General features: G+C 38.1%; 1 protein-coding gene across 2 annotated transcripts in view; it reads right to left on the reverse strand.

The window, feature by feature from the left end:
• Positions 1 to 9,771: 9,771 nt before the first annotated feature.
• SPATA7 (spermatogenesis associated 7) overlaps positions 9,772 to 18,492 on the reverse strand; it is a 66,463-nt gene continuing 57,742 nt past the window's right edge. For both annotated transcript variants that reach the window (XM_063438961.1, XM_063438962.1), the window contains 6 exons: positions 17,926 to 17,968; positions 17,334 to 17,446; positions 14,547 to 14,600; positions 12,411 to 12,488; positions 11,224 to 11,281; positions 9,772 to 10,773 (listed from right to left, as the gene is read on the reverse strand). In XM_063438961.1, coding sequence (XP_063295031.1) covers positions 10,288 to 10,773; positions 11,224 to 11,281; positions 12,411 to 12,488; positions 14,547 to 14,600; positions 17,334 to 17,446; positions 17,926 to 17,968 — 832 coding nt within the window. In that variant the 3' untranslated portion in view covers positions 9,772 to 10,287. The remainder of the gene's footprint in view (positions 10,774 to 11,223; positions 11,282 to 12,410; positions 12,489 to 14,546; positions 14,601 to 17,333; positions 17,447 to 17,925; positions 17,969 to 18,492) is intronic.

Consider the following 18,492-nt stretch of genomic DNA (forward strand, 5'->3'; position numbering starts at 1 on the left):
ACACACAGAAGGGCTGAAGGGGGAGACACACACAGAGGAGTGGGGGGGGGAGGGGACAAGAGACATACAGAGAAAGTGGAAAAAAAGATTAGGGGAGAAATAGACGCACAATGGGGCTGAGGGAAGGAAGAGGCCTGTTTGTCAGCCTGCCAATCCGCAGTAAATACAGTGAGAAAAGCCAACTTGGGCTGGGTATGTTATATTACATATTGTTATATATAGTAGATAAAAACAGCGGGGTAGGTGCAGCGCTTCAGTAATCCTTGACAAGGTATATGTGGAGAGAACCAGAGAAGAAAGAATAGTGTAGTATTTTAAAAATGTAGTGGAGATAGGTAAGATAAATGATGTGCACTCACAGTTTCCTGGAGCTTCAAAGCAGCTCCAGTGTATGCGCCTGGGAGGAATAATCCCCGCCTATGGATCAAGTGCAGAGGTAATTCTTCGAATTGTAGGTGTGGTAGGGGGTATCCTCATAAAAAATAAAAAAAATAAAAATTGTATATGGTGAAGTATGTAGAGCTATAATGCAAGGGTAGGTAAAAACTATAAAATGTACACTCACATGTAATGGAACTGTAAAACCTGGCTCCTCTGATAGCGCTTGAAGTAGTATGATCCCCACTCAAGGATACAGGTGTAAATATAAATCTTGTGGAGATAAACAAACAGAACCACAATAGTGTACACCGTAAAAAGGAGTGTAAGCAGAAATAAATAAGTTAAACCTACTCACATGCTAAAGAGCAAGTTCCGGTTTGCTCAATCCAAAGTGCTTTAGTGGTATGATCCCCACCAGAGATATAGCTCCAAACAATTTAACATCATCAAATTACTATATAGTTAATCCAACAGCAGAAAATTTCTATATGGTGAATAGGGGTCAGAGTGTTAAGAGAGACTGTCAAGGGATCATACATGTACTGTGCATGCGCAGCATGTGGAATCAGGTTAAAACCGCTGATTCCGCGTCAACTGAACTGACGTGTTCAAGAAATAGAAGTCTTGATCGCTACCGTATCTCTAATAAAAGTGTGTCACCAACATGAAAAGTTTGGAAAGCTCTGGTCTTGAGTCTGAAACATCAATGACGGTTTATAAATGTGCAGATGCAGATGCGAGCTACGCTAGAGCACACCTGCGAACCCACTTCTCAATGAGCTGTACTACAGCTCATTAACAAGCATGGAAAGGTTGTGCACATGTGAACCCATAGCTTCAGCACAGAGGCGTCTTAAAGAGAAGCTTATTGGAATACTGAAAGTCTGGGCTGGGGAAAGACAGGGCAGGTTACAAAGGCTGCAGACAAAAAAAATCAGAATTAAATGCATGCACATTTTCATTGGGGGTATATCTACTACATTGAGTTTTATTCTTACAACAAAAGGAACAAAATAAAAAAAGTTTAATAAATAGGATTAAACTTGCATAACATTCCCTCAACTCACAGTTTGGTGTCTGCATGTCACTATAACCAATCCTGTCCTAGGTTGTGTGCTTTTAATTAATGGAACTACACAAAACAACAAAAACACAATATCCCCCTTATACCAAATATTCTATGGAAAGTGAACATTAAGTATATTCATTTAAAGTACACTTTTCTGAATAAGTGTTCTAATACCAGCAGATGGCACTAGCAGTCAGCCATCATAAACGGCTTACTATTTTCATATAGGGCACCAGGGTTTATTTTAACTCATGATTTTAGAAGGATGTATGGGTAAGGTAGAGATTTGGCCATGGTGATCTAACTTAGGAATATTTAAGAATCGAATCAATGTGAATTAGGAAATATGTTTCAGACAGTTGAAGTTCCTAAATGATTTTCTCAGCTTGATTTTATTTGACATGCAACCCCATCTTTCACCCTCATGTGCTGTGAGATAGTGGGCCTGAGTTATTCCGAAGACCCAGTTTAGCATATGAGAAGATCGGGGATGCTCAGTACTTATGTTCGTTATTTTTATTTATAAAGCACCAACAAATTCCACAGTGCTGTACAATGCGTGGACTAAAAGACAAGTATTTGCAACCAAGGTGCAGGAAGGGATAGATATTAGAAAGTTATTTTTGAATTTTTTTTGAAGAAGAAGAAGTGGAGACTAGGTGAGAGTCCAATGGAGCAGGAAAGGGAGTTTCAATGGAATGGTGCAGCCCTAGAGAAGTCTTGAAGGTGAGCATCAGAAGTGAGAGTATAATCAGAGGACAGACCCGGGTCTTCAGTAGAGCATAGGGGCCTATACGGGACATACAGTTGTAATCAAAATTATTCAAGCTACATTGAAAATAAAGTTTATTGTCAAAATTCAAAGACTTTCAGCTGTTTGCAATGAACAAATCAAACAAAAGTAATTTAAAAAGCTCAATTGGTTTCCCCAAATTCAACTGAAAATGCAAATTCTGATTCTCCAGTCTCAAAATTATTCAACCCCTTCATGTTAAACATCTTTAGTTCTAAGTAGAGCACCCTTTTGCCATTATGACCTGCTGCAAACGAGATGCATAGCCATATACCAGCTTCTGGCAGCATTCCTGAAGAATCTTAGCCCATTGCTCATGAGCAATGGCCTCCAGTTCAGTAGTATTCTTGGATTTGCGTGATGCAACTGCCCTCTTCAAATCCCACCAGAGATTTCCTACAGGGATTCAAGTCAGGTGACTGATGGCCACTGTAGAATTTTCCAGGACCTCTCCTGCAACCAAGATTTGGTGGAATTTGAGATATGCGTGGAATCATTGTCTTGTTGTCTTGCATCACTGAGCCACCACCATGCTTAACTGTAGGCAGAGTGTTCATTTCAGCGTATGCTTCATTCTTCAGACATACTGCCGATCCATTGGGCTAAAGAGTTCCAGTTTTGTTTCATCACTCCACAGAACAGAATCCCAATCCCAAAACCTCTGTGGTATATTTATATGATTTTGAGCGGATTTCAACACTATTGATCATCAAGTTGTTGATGATCACTAGTGTCAAAATCAGCAGAAATGTCTAGGAGAATTAAAATACAACAGTGACCACAAGATTTTGCAGAGATTAAATAATTGGATACTTTGGTCAGAGCTGTTTCGACAGAGTGAAAAGTGCAGAATCCAGACTGAAGTGGGTCAAGCAGAGTTGGATTCGAGGACATTGGTCAATCTCATGTACACAACTCTCTCAAGGGTCTTGGAGGCAAATGGTAGTAGTGATAGGGCGGTAGATGGATGGAGAGGAGTTGGGGTCAAGGCGGCGCCAATACCCCAAGATCCTCCCACACACTCCCAGAGGACCAGGGCATGCCTACTCTTCAGGTATTAAATAAAATTACTCCCATCTCCATACCTGTGCCGGTATGCAAAAATGGGCAGTTTGCAATCATTGTGCAATCAGATATCTTTCCTTTTTAAATTTTTAGGCACAGTATAATCATGCATCAACCCTAATTATTTCTATCCAATGTAAGTTTAAAAAATAATAGTAAAGTCAGCTAATGGATGGGATAGAAAAGGTCCACAGACAAAAATTGTAATTTTTTTTTTACATTTATTTTTTATTTTTTTACATAAAATTTCTCTAGCCAGATACAAAATTCAACTGTGTAACGTGAAAGGCTGTACGATTAGCAGTACGCTGTATGTGTGTTTACAAGAAGGAGCTAATTACAATTTGTTTACCAATATTGATTCTGCTGCGAAAAGATTTATATAATGAGAATTCATGTGAGATGTGTGAATGAAATTGGCAGATGCAGTTTTAGCTGCAATACACGAACAATAAAGAATTAGTATAACAAAGTCGGCTTATGTAATGTGTCAAAGGAAATCTTTGGCTAAATCTGGGAGACTGTCCTGTACATAAAGTGTTGCAACAAGGAAAAGGAGGGGTTGATCACCGCTGGCACTGGGATCTGAAGGGCAGCTGAAGGGCCAACTCTATTTTAAAGTGTTATTTTATTTTTGAAGTGTTCTTTATGAATCTGTTAAATACCGAGCCAGTTAATTTTTTTTATTTTTCATAACTTCAAAGCCTGGGTAGCATTTAAAAAGATGCTACATTTATAAGAGCAGGAAATTCTACGTAAGTTTTTGATCCAATATGTAGGTTAGGTTTCAGTAAGTTATCCTGGGCGCTTTACTACCTCTTAGTATTAAACCTTTTGTTTTATACAAATGTCATACATATTAAATGTGTTCCGTGAGCTTACCCTTTCTGCCCCTACATTCCATCTTGCAGTGTTTCTATTTGATTTACAAATTCTTTATAATCATATGTAAATAGCCAGGTCCAGAGTGGAACAAACACGAGATGGCAGGACATGACCACACATTTATGGTCGTCTTACTAAACCTGGGTCAGTTGGAAATGGGCTTCTGAGCAGAAATGTATGGTTGTAGGGAAATAGTCTTCTTTGTTCCATAGATGTCTGCCTGTAGAACCGTAAGAGATGTACTAAATTGTACTTCTGAATTAATATTTAAAAGTATGTTGTGGTTTTTTAATATTTGTTTATTATTTGCCTTATCTATACAGGTGTAGCTTTTACCTTTTAGTTTTCCTGTAAGTATGATACCTTTCTATTAAAATAATAACTTAAATAAAATCTTATCTAGAAGGCTCTCCTAGACATAAAATCACACACACACAACCCTATGAACCTAATAATTCCAGACTTGCTGTGCCGAGTATCTTTTAGGCCTGACTCTTAGGGTACAAATTCAAATTTTGATCCCTTATGTACATAATCTACAAAGTTGGTCAAAGCATATACAGGAGAAAGAAAACAAATATTATAGGTAAACTTATTGAGACAAAACACATAAAGCTTAATGCAAAGACCAACTATTTATTGATTTATCTGAACTTCACTTTTTTGTGTCTCAATCAATGCTTTATCGAAGTTATGAAAAGCACAGACAACAGAGTCATAGCAAATACAGAACATGCCCTGAAATTCACTTTCCTTGCGGTTGGACATCTTACATAACACCCAAAGTATTAGAGTTTATTTTAGTTATACTGGATGCTATTTCTTTCAGTAACTCCAAGGAGGCAGTGGGGGCTTTCTCCTTTATATGGTGTGATTACTCATAATGTGTTTAAAATTATGTTAAGAGACATTTATACATCATTTCTGTGCCTAACTTTTTGGACTTCATTGTTTTTGGAAAATATGAGAAAGGGGTGCTTTTCGATTTTGTTACATGTTTTTGTTACATGTTGCATAATCATGTTGACACCGATTTCATGAGAAAATTATTTTCGTGCATTTCACTAAAGTAAATACGTAGTGTTGTCTTACCTCAAGTCTCCCAGATTTTCTCAGATCCGTTCCTATAGAGTGACAGCAATATCTAGGTATAATTTATCAAAGTTCTGCAATCATATTAGATCCTCATGGAAATTAGAAATGGATTCCTAGATTTTTGGAATAACCATCAACAAAAGATGAGCATAAAATATGCAAAGTTTTCTTTTATTGACAATAATTTTCAAGAGTCAATGTTTAAAGCATACAATCTATACATATCACATAATCTATATCCCATTGAAAATAAAATTGTATGTCGGAAGGTCTTTGAAATTCAAATCTACTTTCTTATTTACAACAGCAGTAAATTAACCCCTTAAGGACACATGACATGTGTGACACGTCATGATTCCCTTTTATTCCAGAAGTTTGGTCCTTAAGGGGTTAATCCCTACACTACACAGAAATTCTGGGTATAAATAGGATAGCATTTACCTATTTTCGGAAGAAAATTATATATTTTTTTCCCCAGGATATTTGCTTTGAACTCTCTAGGAATACGATTAGACACATACTTTGGCGTTCAATCACCAAACACAGAATTAAACTAAATTAAAAAAAAACATATGACAATTTGCAAAAAACTAAATATTAATATGAATTGGGGGAATACTTTGAGATAATCTATTTTGGCCTGCACTTTTCAATTCAATTCACCACACTTCAGTGAGTATTAGTAATCCTCTCTGTTATCAAGACAAACATTCTGAAATGGAAAACACTTTTTGTGTTATCGAGGAATACAATTAGCTGTAGCTGTAGCCAACAATATCTTCTTTTCTAGCAGAATATAGACCTTTTAGAGTTTTAGTTCCTACATTTGGTATGTTTAATAAACAAGGATCTAACTTCTCCGTTACATAGCATGTGAGCATACCTCTTAACATTGGGAGCTATGAGATCAGACAAGAGGGTGGGCTTGAGGGGTGTTGTCAATACGGATACAACTTGCATCACTGGTGGCACAACTAATGGGCAGACCCTTGTGGAAAAAGCTGCAGCCTGCCCCTTGAAAGGGCATGCCAGCCTGTCGTCAAGCACACCAGAATGACTGAAAGCTTGTTTCAGCGGCTTTTAACCTGTAGGACCACGCAGAAAGCACTGCCGAAGCACTCTCTGCATTGTCCTAATGCCTATTCACAGCATAAGTGCATTTAATGTAAAATAAATACATTTTAAACTTGCATCTGAAAACAATGCTTTTCTGCAGGAATGGCAATGTTTACATTGCAGGGTTAAAGGAACACTGTACTTACTATAACAACTTAAAATACATAAAGTTATGATAGTACCTACAATGGTTCCCCCTCTGTCCCAGGCTCACAAAAAAAATATATTTTTTTATTAATTAGAAGGCTTAGAAGCACAACTTTAAGGCAAGCATCCTAGCCCACTGTGTAGATGAGCAGGTACTGTAACTTACCGGCTCTTATACCCTATCGTACTGTGACATTATGTGTGCGTGCCCAGTACCGTCACAGTCTGACAGAGAATCCTCACTGATTCTCTGTGGCATAATCATAGACGCACTGTGAAGAGTGATGTGCATGCACCTATGGTGCCCAGTGCTCCTCTACAAGGAGAATTGGACCGAACCATCATCCTGTAGGAAAACCTCCAGGATGAAAGTCGAGGAGGAGCCACTGCAGTGCCGAGGAATGTTCAGAGCTGAAAATAATGTGAGTAAAAACATTTATTTGGTGTTTGAACACTACCTGGAGCAGGCCCTGAATCCAACAGGCAGTACAGAAATTATATAATTAGGCATGCAGATATGTATTCCTAATGCTACAGTGTCTCTTTAAAGGATCACAATAGCCTCAGGTTACCCCTCCCGTGGCGCTGAAGGGGTTAAAACCCCTTCAGCAGCTGGTGACCTCTCCTCCCCTGCCGATGTCAGCTCCCGAGTGGAGCGGAATGCGCATGCGCGGCAAGTGCAACGCGCGCATTCAAACAGTCTATAGGAAAGCATTTCTCAATTGACCTAAAGTGGTCTGGGTGACTATAGTGTCCCTTTAACTTGACTCTTGTGACTGTGATACTGACAGCCACTGGAAGAGCATCAGTCCAGATAGCGAAGGAATACTCCACTACTTCAGTCAAATGCTCATAGAGACCATCTCACTGGTGGAGCATTCCATTATGCTGTGCATGCGCACTAGCTTCCTAATGCTTTCCTATGGGAAATCATTGGGTTGACTGAGATCATCAATTTCTGTGATCTTGGCACTATAGTTTTAGGAATACGACATTTGTATTCCTAACACTATTGTGTTCCTTTAAAACAAGCCAGATGTTAAAAGTTAGAGAGTAAAAAAGTTGTGTATGTATATTATACATATACATATGTATACTTATACATATTATACAAATATATACAATATATAATATAATATTGTATATTATACAATATTATTTTATACATACAATATGTATACTTATACATATTATACAAATATATACAATATTATATATATTTATATAACTAGTATTGATCTGTTACAAAGGTTGTATCTGTTTTACTTTGTATAGCATGTATGTTTCCATCTTTGTGTTGCTAGATAAATTTCATTGCCATGACGGTACAGCACTTCAGCTTTCCTGCAAGCGTGTGAATGGCAGACTCGGTCAGCCAGGGTGATCTGGCCTGCGTTAATCACCATGGAGAGGTAAGATCAGTGAGTAGCCAGGCTCTGCCTACTTCCTACAATTTAGAGTATTTCCCAGCATGCTGCTGGGTTACAGATGAGCATATTCTGTTGAATGGAGTGTGGGGTCTACTGATGAGGCCACACACTGACATCACCCATTTTGACTGCAGTTGAAATATGAGCATTCCATAAAAAATCCAGGACAAGGCATCATGCAGATTAAATGTTTCCAGGTTAATTTAAAGTAACATTTACTTACATTCAAAACACTACGGGTAGCACTAGCAATAAATATAAAAATAAACTGCTGCCAACGTTCCTTTAAAGGCACATCTGTTAATCCTATGGCTTGCATACCGTTTACAGCAAAATATAAATAAGGGGATGGAGAGTCTGGATGCCTATTGGTTAAAGAAGAAGAGAAGATCTAGAATGAATGGCATACAAGTACCTGATTAAATGTGCACACCCTCAATGTCATTATACAGCATAAACTGTCAATGTATAGAGAATTACCAGCTAGACAGTTAAAGGGGCAGTTCTGATCTTTTATGCAATGCAGGCAAATAATTTGGAATGCAGACGGTCATTGCAAGACTCTCAAAGCTCTGCAGTTTTGCTACAGATCATGAGGATCTGACAAGTTTCTGGAAATTATAAAATAAAATGTTGAAAACCAACGATAAGTCAAGAAATAACTATGATCTAGGGCACTGAAGGTCTGTCTTCAAGCAGTTCGAGAAATATGTTGCGGCCTACACAGATGTCTTTATCAAACTTGATGAAGACAGCTATGTAGGCCGAAACGTTGTTTATCTTGTTCCAATAAAACTGCTTGAAGATAGACCTTCAGTGCCCTAGATCATATTTATTTCTGACATATCGTACTGGGGTTTGCATTTCCCAGGTCTGGAGCACCTAGGTCTTTATATAAAAATGCGACTTCCTTTTCCTGTGTGGATTATAAAAAAACCACCTACAGTCACGATAACTTTTTAAGTGAGGATTAGTTTTTTTTTATAATGTATATTAAAGATTTAGCAATTGATATCGCAATCCAGGCACACATTGGAGGACATATCTGTGATGACTGACAGGTTCAAAGGGCAGGGTTTTTAACACAGACCGACAGGAAGCAAAGATGGAGGCACTCAATTCCAAGACAGAAGTAAATACTGTGGTATGTATTTCCACTGTGAATTTTATTTTACAAACCACAATATACATTTTTGTTAAATATAGGCAATAAGTAAACATAACACTAAAACTCTCAGGGTATGACGGTTCCCCTTTAAATAGTCTAAGTAGGTTCAAGGTTAATACAGAGGTATAAATGAAGTTCATTAGAAAACCTTATTAGTGCTACCACCTTCCCACGCAATATAGTTATAGACACCTGGCAAAGCCTGAAAAGAAGTATTATGGGAAAGGTTATTCATATAAAAATGTGAAACAAAACAATACTTCTAGCAGAAAGAAGGTAGGGATTATATTAAAAAAGATTATTCACTTACAGCAGGGGTGCCCAAAATGTAGATCCCCAGATGTTGTAGAACTACAACTCCCATGATGCATTGCATGCCTATCAAATACCTTTAGAATGACAAAGCATCATGAAAGCTGTAGTTTTAAAACATCTGGCGATCTACATTTTGGGCACCTCTGACTTAAATAGACTGAAAAAGTGCTCCCTCTAAGGTGAGAAGTCCACTACAGAAATTGTTAAACATGGGCTTCTTATGAAAAGATTTTTTTTTTTTAAATCACAGTGAAAGAGTACATGATGGATCCATATCTCCTGCTGGGGATTTTTTCCTCTTCCATAGAGCATTAATTATTAATGCAGGAGAGTTTTTTTTTTTTTCTTCCTTTCATGTTTTCTTTTTTATTTTAAATATCTTTTTAAATAATTTCAGCTCTGCACTATTCAGCTTACAGGGAACGCATATTTTCTCAGTGTCAGCTCTGTGGGTATTGCTCCAAGGTGTGCTATAATCGGTCCCTTGACGCACAGGTTGCCCAAACATCAATAATTACCATGTGCCAGAGGGCAAATTGTAAAAGGTCTTCGAAATAGCATTGTCATCTATAAGGACTGCTTTAAAAGATGGCTCATAAAACATTTCATTAATCCACAACCTTTTCCTGTTTATTGTGAACTTTCTGGACATTAAATAAAAGTGTTTATGTGTTTAGCCCTTTAAGTGACCAGAAGTTTGAAATGAATGGCTCGTCCCTGAAGCAGTTATAGGTCTGAAAGCCGTTTTTTAAATACCTGTAGATGAAATATATAGTGTGAATAGTAAACCTTACAGTCACTGGATTTCTGTCTAAATTTATTTTCACAACTCATTGGCAATTAATTGATCTACAACTACGTCTTCATGATCTGCATTTCCATCCACCTCTTCAGGCACAGATGGATCTTCAGCCATGGACACTTGAACTACTTTGGAAAATTGTTCTTCTAGGTCATGAAGGTCCAGCAACGTGTCCGTTTTCTCCAAGTGATCGTCATAATTTAGCGAGCCCAAAGCACCACTGATCGAGTCTAAGACACCACGACTTGGGTCTTCCTCAGCAGAGTCATCACACTTCTCTGGTTCATCATGAAGCAGGTCATCTGAATCTTCTTCATTCCGGTAAGTGACATTTCGTGGTTCCAAAAGGAAATTCTGAGGAATGGAAAGTGATTCGCTGGAATGTAGCTTTTTCCCTGAGTAATCACTTGATGAGGTAGCAAGCATATCATTGATCTTAGTTCTGCGATGAGTTTGTTTGTCATCCAAGTCTTCCTTGAGTGTCTCCAACAGGTGCCGCATTTTACCCTGGAGATAAACCATAAAAATGATTTAGAATTTAGGTGCTTTGCACGATGTATTGATCTAAAATGTCATACTTTGGCTGTGTAAAGAAATATAAAGATTATATATATATATATATATATATATATATATATACCCCATGTGCCTGAGACTTCATATTGGGAATGAATAATTTGTCGAAGCCACTAATAAAATAGCTGAAATTGAACTGCCAAATCTGAGCAAAATAAGAAACAGAAAAAGACTGTAGGTCAAAATAAATTTAACATAAACAATCTAGCTACCAAAAACTACATAGATAGTCCAAATGGGTAACAATAAATATAATGTGTTCTCAAATCCAAAAAGTGGATTAATAATATGAGCAAAAATGAAACAACAATTTTCATTTCCTTAAAAAAACAAGAATTTGTGTTAACTAAAGCATATATATGTACATCACAAAGATTTTACCTCATCCAATCGGTGCCTGTTTTCATCAATATGGCGTTCAAACACACGAGCTAAAACCCTGGACAGGAAAAAAAGCAAACAGAAATACAGAACAATAACCATGACTTCTTTACTGGTCCTATTATGGACATTTATTGGACATAAAAAAAAAACAAAAAACACAAACATGAATAAAAAAAAAAAAAAGCAACACATTATTGTATACCTAGTGCAACATACCACGATCTTAATCAAAATGAACACCCCGTATGGACCTTGGCTACAAATATTTCCCAGGATGCCAAGCCAGTCTAATGCTTTGTAATCAGCCCATAGGTGAAATTTAACACATTTTTGTATAAGTGTGCAAACTGTATACATAATTAAACAACATTAAAGCAAATCTGTCACTGTCTGGGGACATTGCTGCTCGGGTCTGGTGCCGGGTGGCAGGCAAAGTTGAGATTTACTTAACTGAACCTGTCCCTCAAGGGTGCCACCATTCTGATGCTCTTCTCCAGCTCTTTGCATTTCAGCTGCCATGAGCCCACATAAGATCACATCAGTACTGTACCCAACCCACATGAATCTCTGCAACAAAGCCACTTCAGTTGTCCTGCCCTGGTTCTTTTTAACTCTTTAGCATGCTCTTCCAGCGGTTTGGAACCACAGTCAATCACTTCCTCATTCCTTTCACGTGTTATCAGTTACTAAAATTATTCGATTCATTCTCTCTGCCATCACCTCCAAATTCCTCTCATCTCCCCCGTTTATCCTTTACATTGTAAGCTGAAGGGCAAGGCCCTCTACCTTTTGTATTGGTCTGTTTATACTGTATTGTAGTTTTTCCAATTGTACAACGCTGCGGAATATGTTGGCACTTTATAAATGCCAGTAATAAAAAAATAAAAATAGCATCCCTACTTTGTCTCAGTATATCTTATGACTGGGTTTGAATTTCAGTATAATTTCCTAAAGATTACAACTTTATGAAGTATTTTTTTGGAGGGAGTGAATACGTTACATGTATATGAAACATTATGGATTCTGCAGATGGAAGCGGATATAGGAATACCTAAAATACAATTCCACTGGCATCCTGTCAAACAGAATTATTACAATAGTACATTATACTAGACATGTCAGGGATAGTCATTCAGAACTAATTGTGTCCTTGATAAAATCATTCTCAAGTACATGGATCTAACCTGTCTGAAAAGAATCCAAGAGCCAGGATTTCAGTGGTAACGTTGGTTACAAATTTCAGATAAGCAAGTTCCTCTTCTCTGTAAGACAATAAAATAAAGATAAAAAAAAAAGTCACATTTTTGATTATATTCCTTCTGACTCTCACACACCTAAAGTAGCACATGCACATATTGCAGCTGAATTGACATCCAGGCACAAGCACGGCAGGATTTATGTGCACGACAGCTTCAGGCAACATTTTACATTTACATTTACATTCATTGAGACAGGAAGATTTGTCAAAATACCAAAAATAGTTCCTTCAGGACCAATACCATGCCGGGTCGCAGTCTCGATCTGTTGCTTAAACACCTGGCAGGGATTGATGGTAAATAAACAAGCTATTCTTTCCTGCCATGAAGGAAGAGACCTAAATATGCAGTGTTCCTCCTTCAAACACTGTACATTCAGTATTCAGCTTTTATTGTGTGCCAGGAGCGTGTTACACCCCCGCACATGTGACATAGGTAGCCAGGAACCTATCAACTTTGTTCCAGGCTACCTAATGTCAATTCTGTGCATATTTTACGTCTGTCGTTAGCACGCTGGCAACAGACATAATAATCAACAAAGTGCCTACAAGGGAAATATTGTTACCTTCCAATGTGTGCTTCGTTGCTCCATTTAAATTTTTTAAAATAGAATCCCTCCACCCCCCCCAGCCTAGAGTGTGCTTATGCGCTCTGAGCCAGCGTAACCATACACTTGCAGGTTTCTCTGTAAGAAGCATGTGTTTCGATCAAACTAGGCCCCCTGTGACATTAGATCACTGGAGGAGCTTTGCCTGGCGCTAGATTCAAGGTATGTTTAGACATTATATTAATTTTCAGGGGACAGGGGGGCCTAAAAGCAATGCCCAGTAGGCATTGTTAGTCTAAATAGGTTAATTGTGGGAAAAGGTTAGAATGGAATGCCTATGCAAAATTCATTTTCTTTTTTGAGTTTATTTCAAAAGACACCATATTGTGACCCCCATTTCCGAAGTCTTCCCTCACTTGAATGTTTGACAAAAAGATTAACATTGTCTAACATTGGCATAACTAGAACCAGGTAGCACTTTTTTTTTTTTTTAATTCTTTATTTTTGTCGTGCACGTATCAATAACAATTACACAGAGCCCCACTAGCGTCTGTGTGCATTTTATAGCATTTGACAATGTCAAAAACAGGTTAATACAGCACGGTTTTTAAGTTTAAGAGTATAAACATAAAATACAATTCTGTTGGTTAACAGTGAGTTGGAATACACGCATCTCTTCATACATAGTCAAAATCAAATTCTGTGTTGAAAAGTAATGGCAGTCTTGCTATCTACGTTGCTTATTAATATAGAAAGAAGCACATTGACTGTGAGAGAAGCCCAGAAAATAGCAAGTAAATAACAAGGTAGCCCTTGCGCATGGCCATATTGCATAGAGGTATATTGAAATCACATGCCCATCCTTGACATAGGCCCAAGGCGCCCGCTGTCTAAAGTTAGGTATTGTAGAATACGACTTGCATGACAGCAAGACCATGATCCCAGTCTACGTGAGTGCCCAACTTGCTCACAGACTACATTGTTCATCCAACCGTATCTTAGCATCTAAAGGAAGCGAAAAAGGAAACGCCACCTCCCATGGAAAAACCAGTGGGAGGGTTGTGAGAAAAAATAAAACTAAAAAGATGAGACTGAAAAAAAGTGAAAGTCCAGAGCAAAGAGATAGGAAAAAGGAGAAGTAGCCTAAATATATAGAGTAGATTAGATGAGAGGAAAGAGAGGCTCCCTGCCACATGGGAGATAATAGAAATATAAATTCGTGAGGCCCAGACCCCCTCTATCTTTTCGTCTCTGTCTGAGACATTTTAACAAACCAGTGAAGTCAGTCAGTGAGCATTGTGTAGGCGTAGCTCCATTAAAATAGAGTAAGAATACGTCTAAATGGTGTGAATCACAAAGAGAATGTGTTCCCACGCTTACATAGGATCGGTTTTCCACGGCTATATAATGTTATTACCATGGACCCCAATGACTTTAAGATATTGGCTTCAGAGTTACAAATATTCCAAAGGAGTACACTTTATTTTTTACAAACTGGTAAATGAAATAGTACTTACTGAGAATGGATCTTCCGCATAACAGGAGATGGTGAGTTCATTTCAGAAGACAGCCTATTGAAAGAAACACAAACTAGATTTGTAAAAAATATGTGTAATCACTGACATTAAAGGGAGACTATAGTCACCAGAACAACTACAGCTTATTGTATTTGTTCTGGTGAGTATAATCAGTCCCTTCAGGCTTTTTACAGTAAACACCGTCTTTTGAGAGAAAATGCAGTGTTTACATTACAGCCTAGGGATACTTCCACTGGCCACTCCTCATATGGCTGCTAGAGTGTTTTCCTGGGCAGTGGTGCACAATGTGCAGCACTGATATTCAGTGTCTCCACCCTCTGCATGCACACACTGAACTTTCCTCACAGAGATGCATGGATTCGATGTATCTCTCTGAGTAGATGCTGATTAGCTAGGGCTGTGTTTGGCTTGTGTTGACTCTGCCTCTGATCTACCTCCTTGACACTCTCAGCCAATCCAATACTTTCCTATGGGAAAGCATTGTGATTAGCCGATAGAATTACTTCTGATGATGTCAGCCAAGCAGGCAGATAAGGGGCAGAGCCTGCAGCAGCAGACTGGAGTAAAGGAAAGATTTTACTATATTCAGAGAGGCAAGGGGGGCTAGATGGTGTTTTTAACACTATAGGGTCAGGAATACATGTTTGTGTTCCTGACCATATAGTGTTCCTTTAAATCCTGGCTTTTTCATATGGCAGAATAACTAGACCTTATGTACATCAAAGACTGTAAATCAGTACATAATTTTAAATAGAAAACAAATAAAAATGTCTTATTTATTTTTTGCATTCATATAGCGCCAACATAGTTCACAGCGCTTTACAATTATAGAAAGGGGATATGATTGTGGCATTGATTTTGAAAATATGACTGATTATGCAAACAAAATGTATCTTATTGAAGGATAGTGATCATATGAAGCCATTTATTATCACGTAGTTGTTTGGCTGCTTTCTAAATCATAATAACAAATCACCGAAATGGCCCTGATCAAAAGTTTACATACCCTTGAATGTTTGGCCTTGTTACAGACACACAAGGTGACACACTGGTTAAAATGGCAATTAAAGGTTAATTTCCCACACTTGTGGCTTTTTAAATTGCAATTAGTGGCTGTGTATAAATAATCAATGAGTTTGTTAGCTCTCATGTGGACGCACTGAGCAGGCTAGATACGGAGCCATTGAAAACAGAAAAGAACTGTCAAAAAAACTGCGTAATAAGGAAATTGAACTTTATAAAGATGAAAAGGGATATAAAAAGATATCCAAAGCCTTGGAAACGCCAGTCAGTACTGTTCAATCACTTATTAAGAAGTGGAGAATTCGGGGTCAGGTAGACCAAGAAAGAATTCAGCCACAACTGCCAGAAGATTTGCTCAAGATACAAAGAAAAACCCACAGGTAACTTCAGGAGAAATACAGGCTGCTCAGGAAAAAGATGGTGTGGTTGTTTCAAGGAGCACAATACGACGATACTTGAACAAAAATGATCTCTCAAACGTGCGGTTCATGCAAGACGACCATGACCTGGAGGTATTTTGCTAAAACAAATTGGCAGCTATACCACCTGCAAGAATTAGGGGCCTCATAGACAACTATTAAAAAAGACTGCACGCCGTCATTAATGCTAAAGGAGGCAATGCACAGTATTAAGAACTAAGAGTATGCAGACTTTTAAACATGGATTATTAAAAATGTTTCTTTGTTGCCATGTTTTGTTTTAGGACTGTGCCATTCTGTTATAGCCTACAGTTGAACCTGAATCCCATAAGAAATAAAAGAAATGGGTTTTGCCTGCTCACTCAGGTTTTCTTTAATTTGTATTCACTTTTGTATCACACAACTGTGTTACAATGCTGCCGCCCATCACGTGTGTTCCTTATTAGGGGTTAATAAGCATGTAGGGGTGTATATAAAAAATACCTCTTTCTGTCTCATTAGAGATATCTTTGACAGAAGCTCAAGGAAGCAAGGTGAATGGTTAGAGTTAGGACCCACCTAAGAGGTCTGCCTTGATGTGGCAGGTGGGCTAAACTCTCTCACGGCCATTGGAGAAACTAAACAACCCCCATTTGTTTAAATATGCAAAGGGAATAGGGAAGAGCGCAGGTAACTTTTTCTTTGTTTTTTACTGTATGTATTGGAGCTGATGTGTACTATGGTCGTGGCTGCAGCCCAGGAGTGATGGGAGGCTGAGCACAGGACTTGTTTTTTTTGTATTTCTTTAAAAATGGTACATATTTAAAAATGGTACCAATATTCAAAGGGTATGCAAACTTTTGAGCACAACTGTATACAGTAAGGTATCTTGCCTAGGGACACTTACTGGTGAATTGTTCTGACCGAGCTTTGAAGCTAGGCTTCCCTAAAACAATGACGCCACCATTGCTCTAACAAAAGACCTAAATCATTTTGATGGGAATTCATTCATTTGGAAGGTTAGGGCATGTGGACATCCAACTGGACCACAGAATCAAATTAGCAATCTCACGTCCATAATGGATTTCACACAAACTACATCATGCTGGACAATGAATCAGGCTGTTTACAAGAAATCTGAAAAATGAATCAGTGGAGTACATATGATTATATAAAAGAAATAACCAAACAGGACCTATCTAAGATAGAAAGCATGGTCTCCTGCTGAGTATTAACTGTATGGAAAGGGGAACATGCTGAAAATAAGAGGAGTAAGCCTAATGTTCAAATTAGGGTTAATCTAAAATGAAATTAAAATATGATTGTGTTATTATGCAGCCTGTACCGTGATTGGGAATGTGGATGGTTCACTCTTTGGTCCCACTCTGTATCGTCCTCAGAAAACTGGGAGCTGGCTCCTAAACCGTCTTCAAGAAGAGGATCTTCATATTCTCCTTCCTATGATATTGAGAGATGCAATCAGTATTGGCTTGACTGTCAAATCATTCAAAAACTGCTTATTCTCTGCAGTTCAAACATACTTCGGACAAGCAAAATTTGGTGAAGATCTCTAGCTTTTCCTTGCATTCACAAATCAGAGGTTTACTCTGAATCGCACTAAACACGCACATCACATTTGGAAAATTTCAATGTCTAGCAAAAAACATTAGCAGAAGAGTGGTTCGAATCCAACTCACAGTATGAGATTTTGAAAGAAAAAAACAAAATACAGAAATCGGTTATATTTGCTTACTGGATGCACAAGGAGCCAGTGGACAAATGGGTGCATTAATTAATTAAAAAAAACAACCTAAAAACAAAAAATAGGGGACATTGGACTCCCAGTTAACCACAAGGAACATGGAGATGTAATTCCTCCTTACATCTCATACGACACTAATAAAGCCCAGTCAGGTGACCTTCAACTCTGGTCTTACCATGTCTCCGCTTAATGGTGAAGCTTGTTTCTCGGATGCCATTCTGTGCAGAAAAAAATTCAAAAATTGGATGTTAAAGTCTCAGATAAAGAGTTAAACACACAACACACATAAGACAGCATTCCCAGTGTGGTGATCCCTCCCTTGATCTCCAGCTTGTGTGTTTTTAAAATGAAGAAATTAAGGTACTGCAATTTTATTTTCTTGGAAACTGTGGTCTTTTGGCATTCCCACGTGGGGTCGAACTATATTATACCGTATATTAATATAGCTATTTCACACTTGAGTGCATTACACCCCAAACCATTTAACCATGCACAAAAAATAATCAGATAAATGAAAATAAAAGTGGAGTGTTTAACGCGACACAATTGACACCTGGACCATTTTATATAATTTAAGTGGTCTGGGTGCAGTGGCCCGGTCTGTTTAACCATGCAATGCAAAACATTGCATTTTCTGAGACATTGTAGTGATTACATTGCAAGGTTAACTCCACCTCTAGTGGCTCTCTTCCAAACAACCACCAGAGGCTCTTCCGGGTCCCTAGTGAAGTTTTACACCACC

The sequence above is a fragment of the Pelobates fuscus genome, chromosome 13 (assembly GCF_036172605.1).
Source record: "Pelobates fuscus isolate aPelFus1 chromosome 13, aPelFus1.pri, whole genome shotgun sequence".
Taxonomy (NCBI): Eukaryota; Metazoa; Chordata; class Amphibia; order Anura; family Pelobatidae; genus Pelobates; species Pelobates fuscus.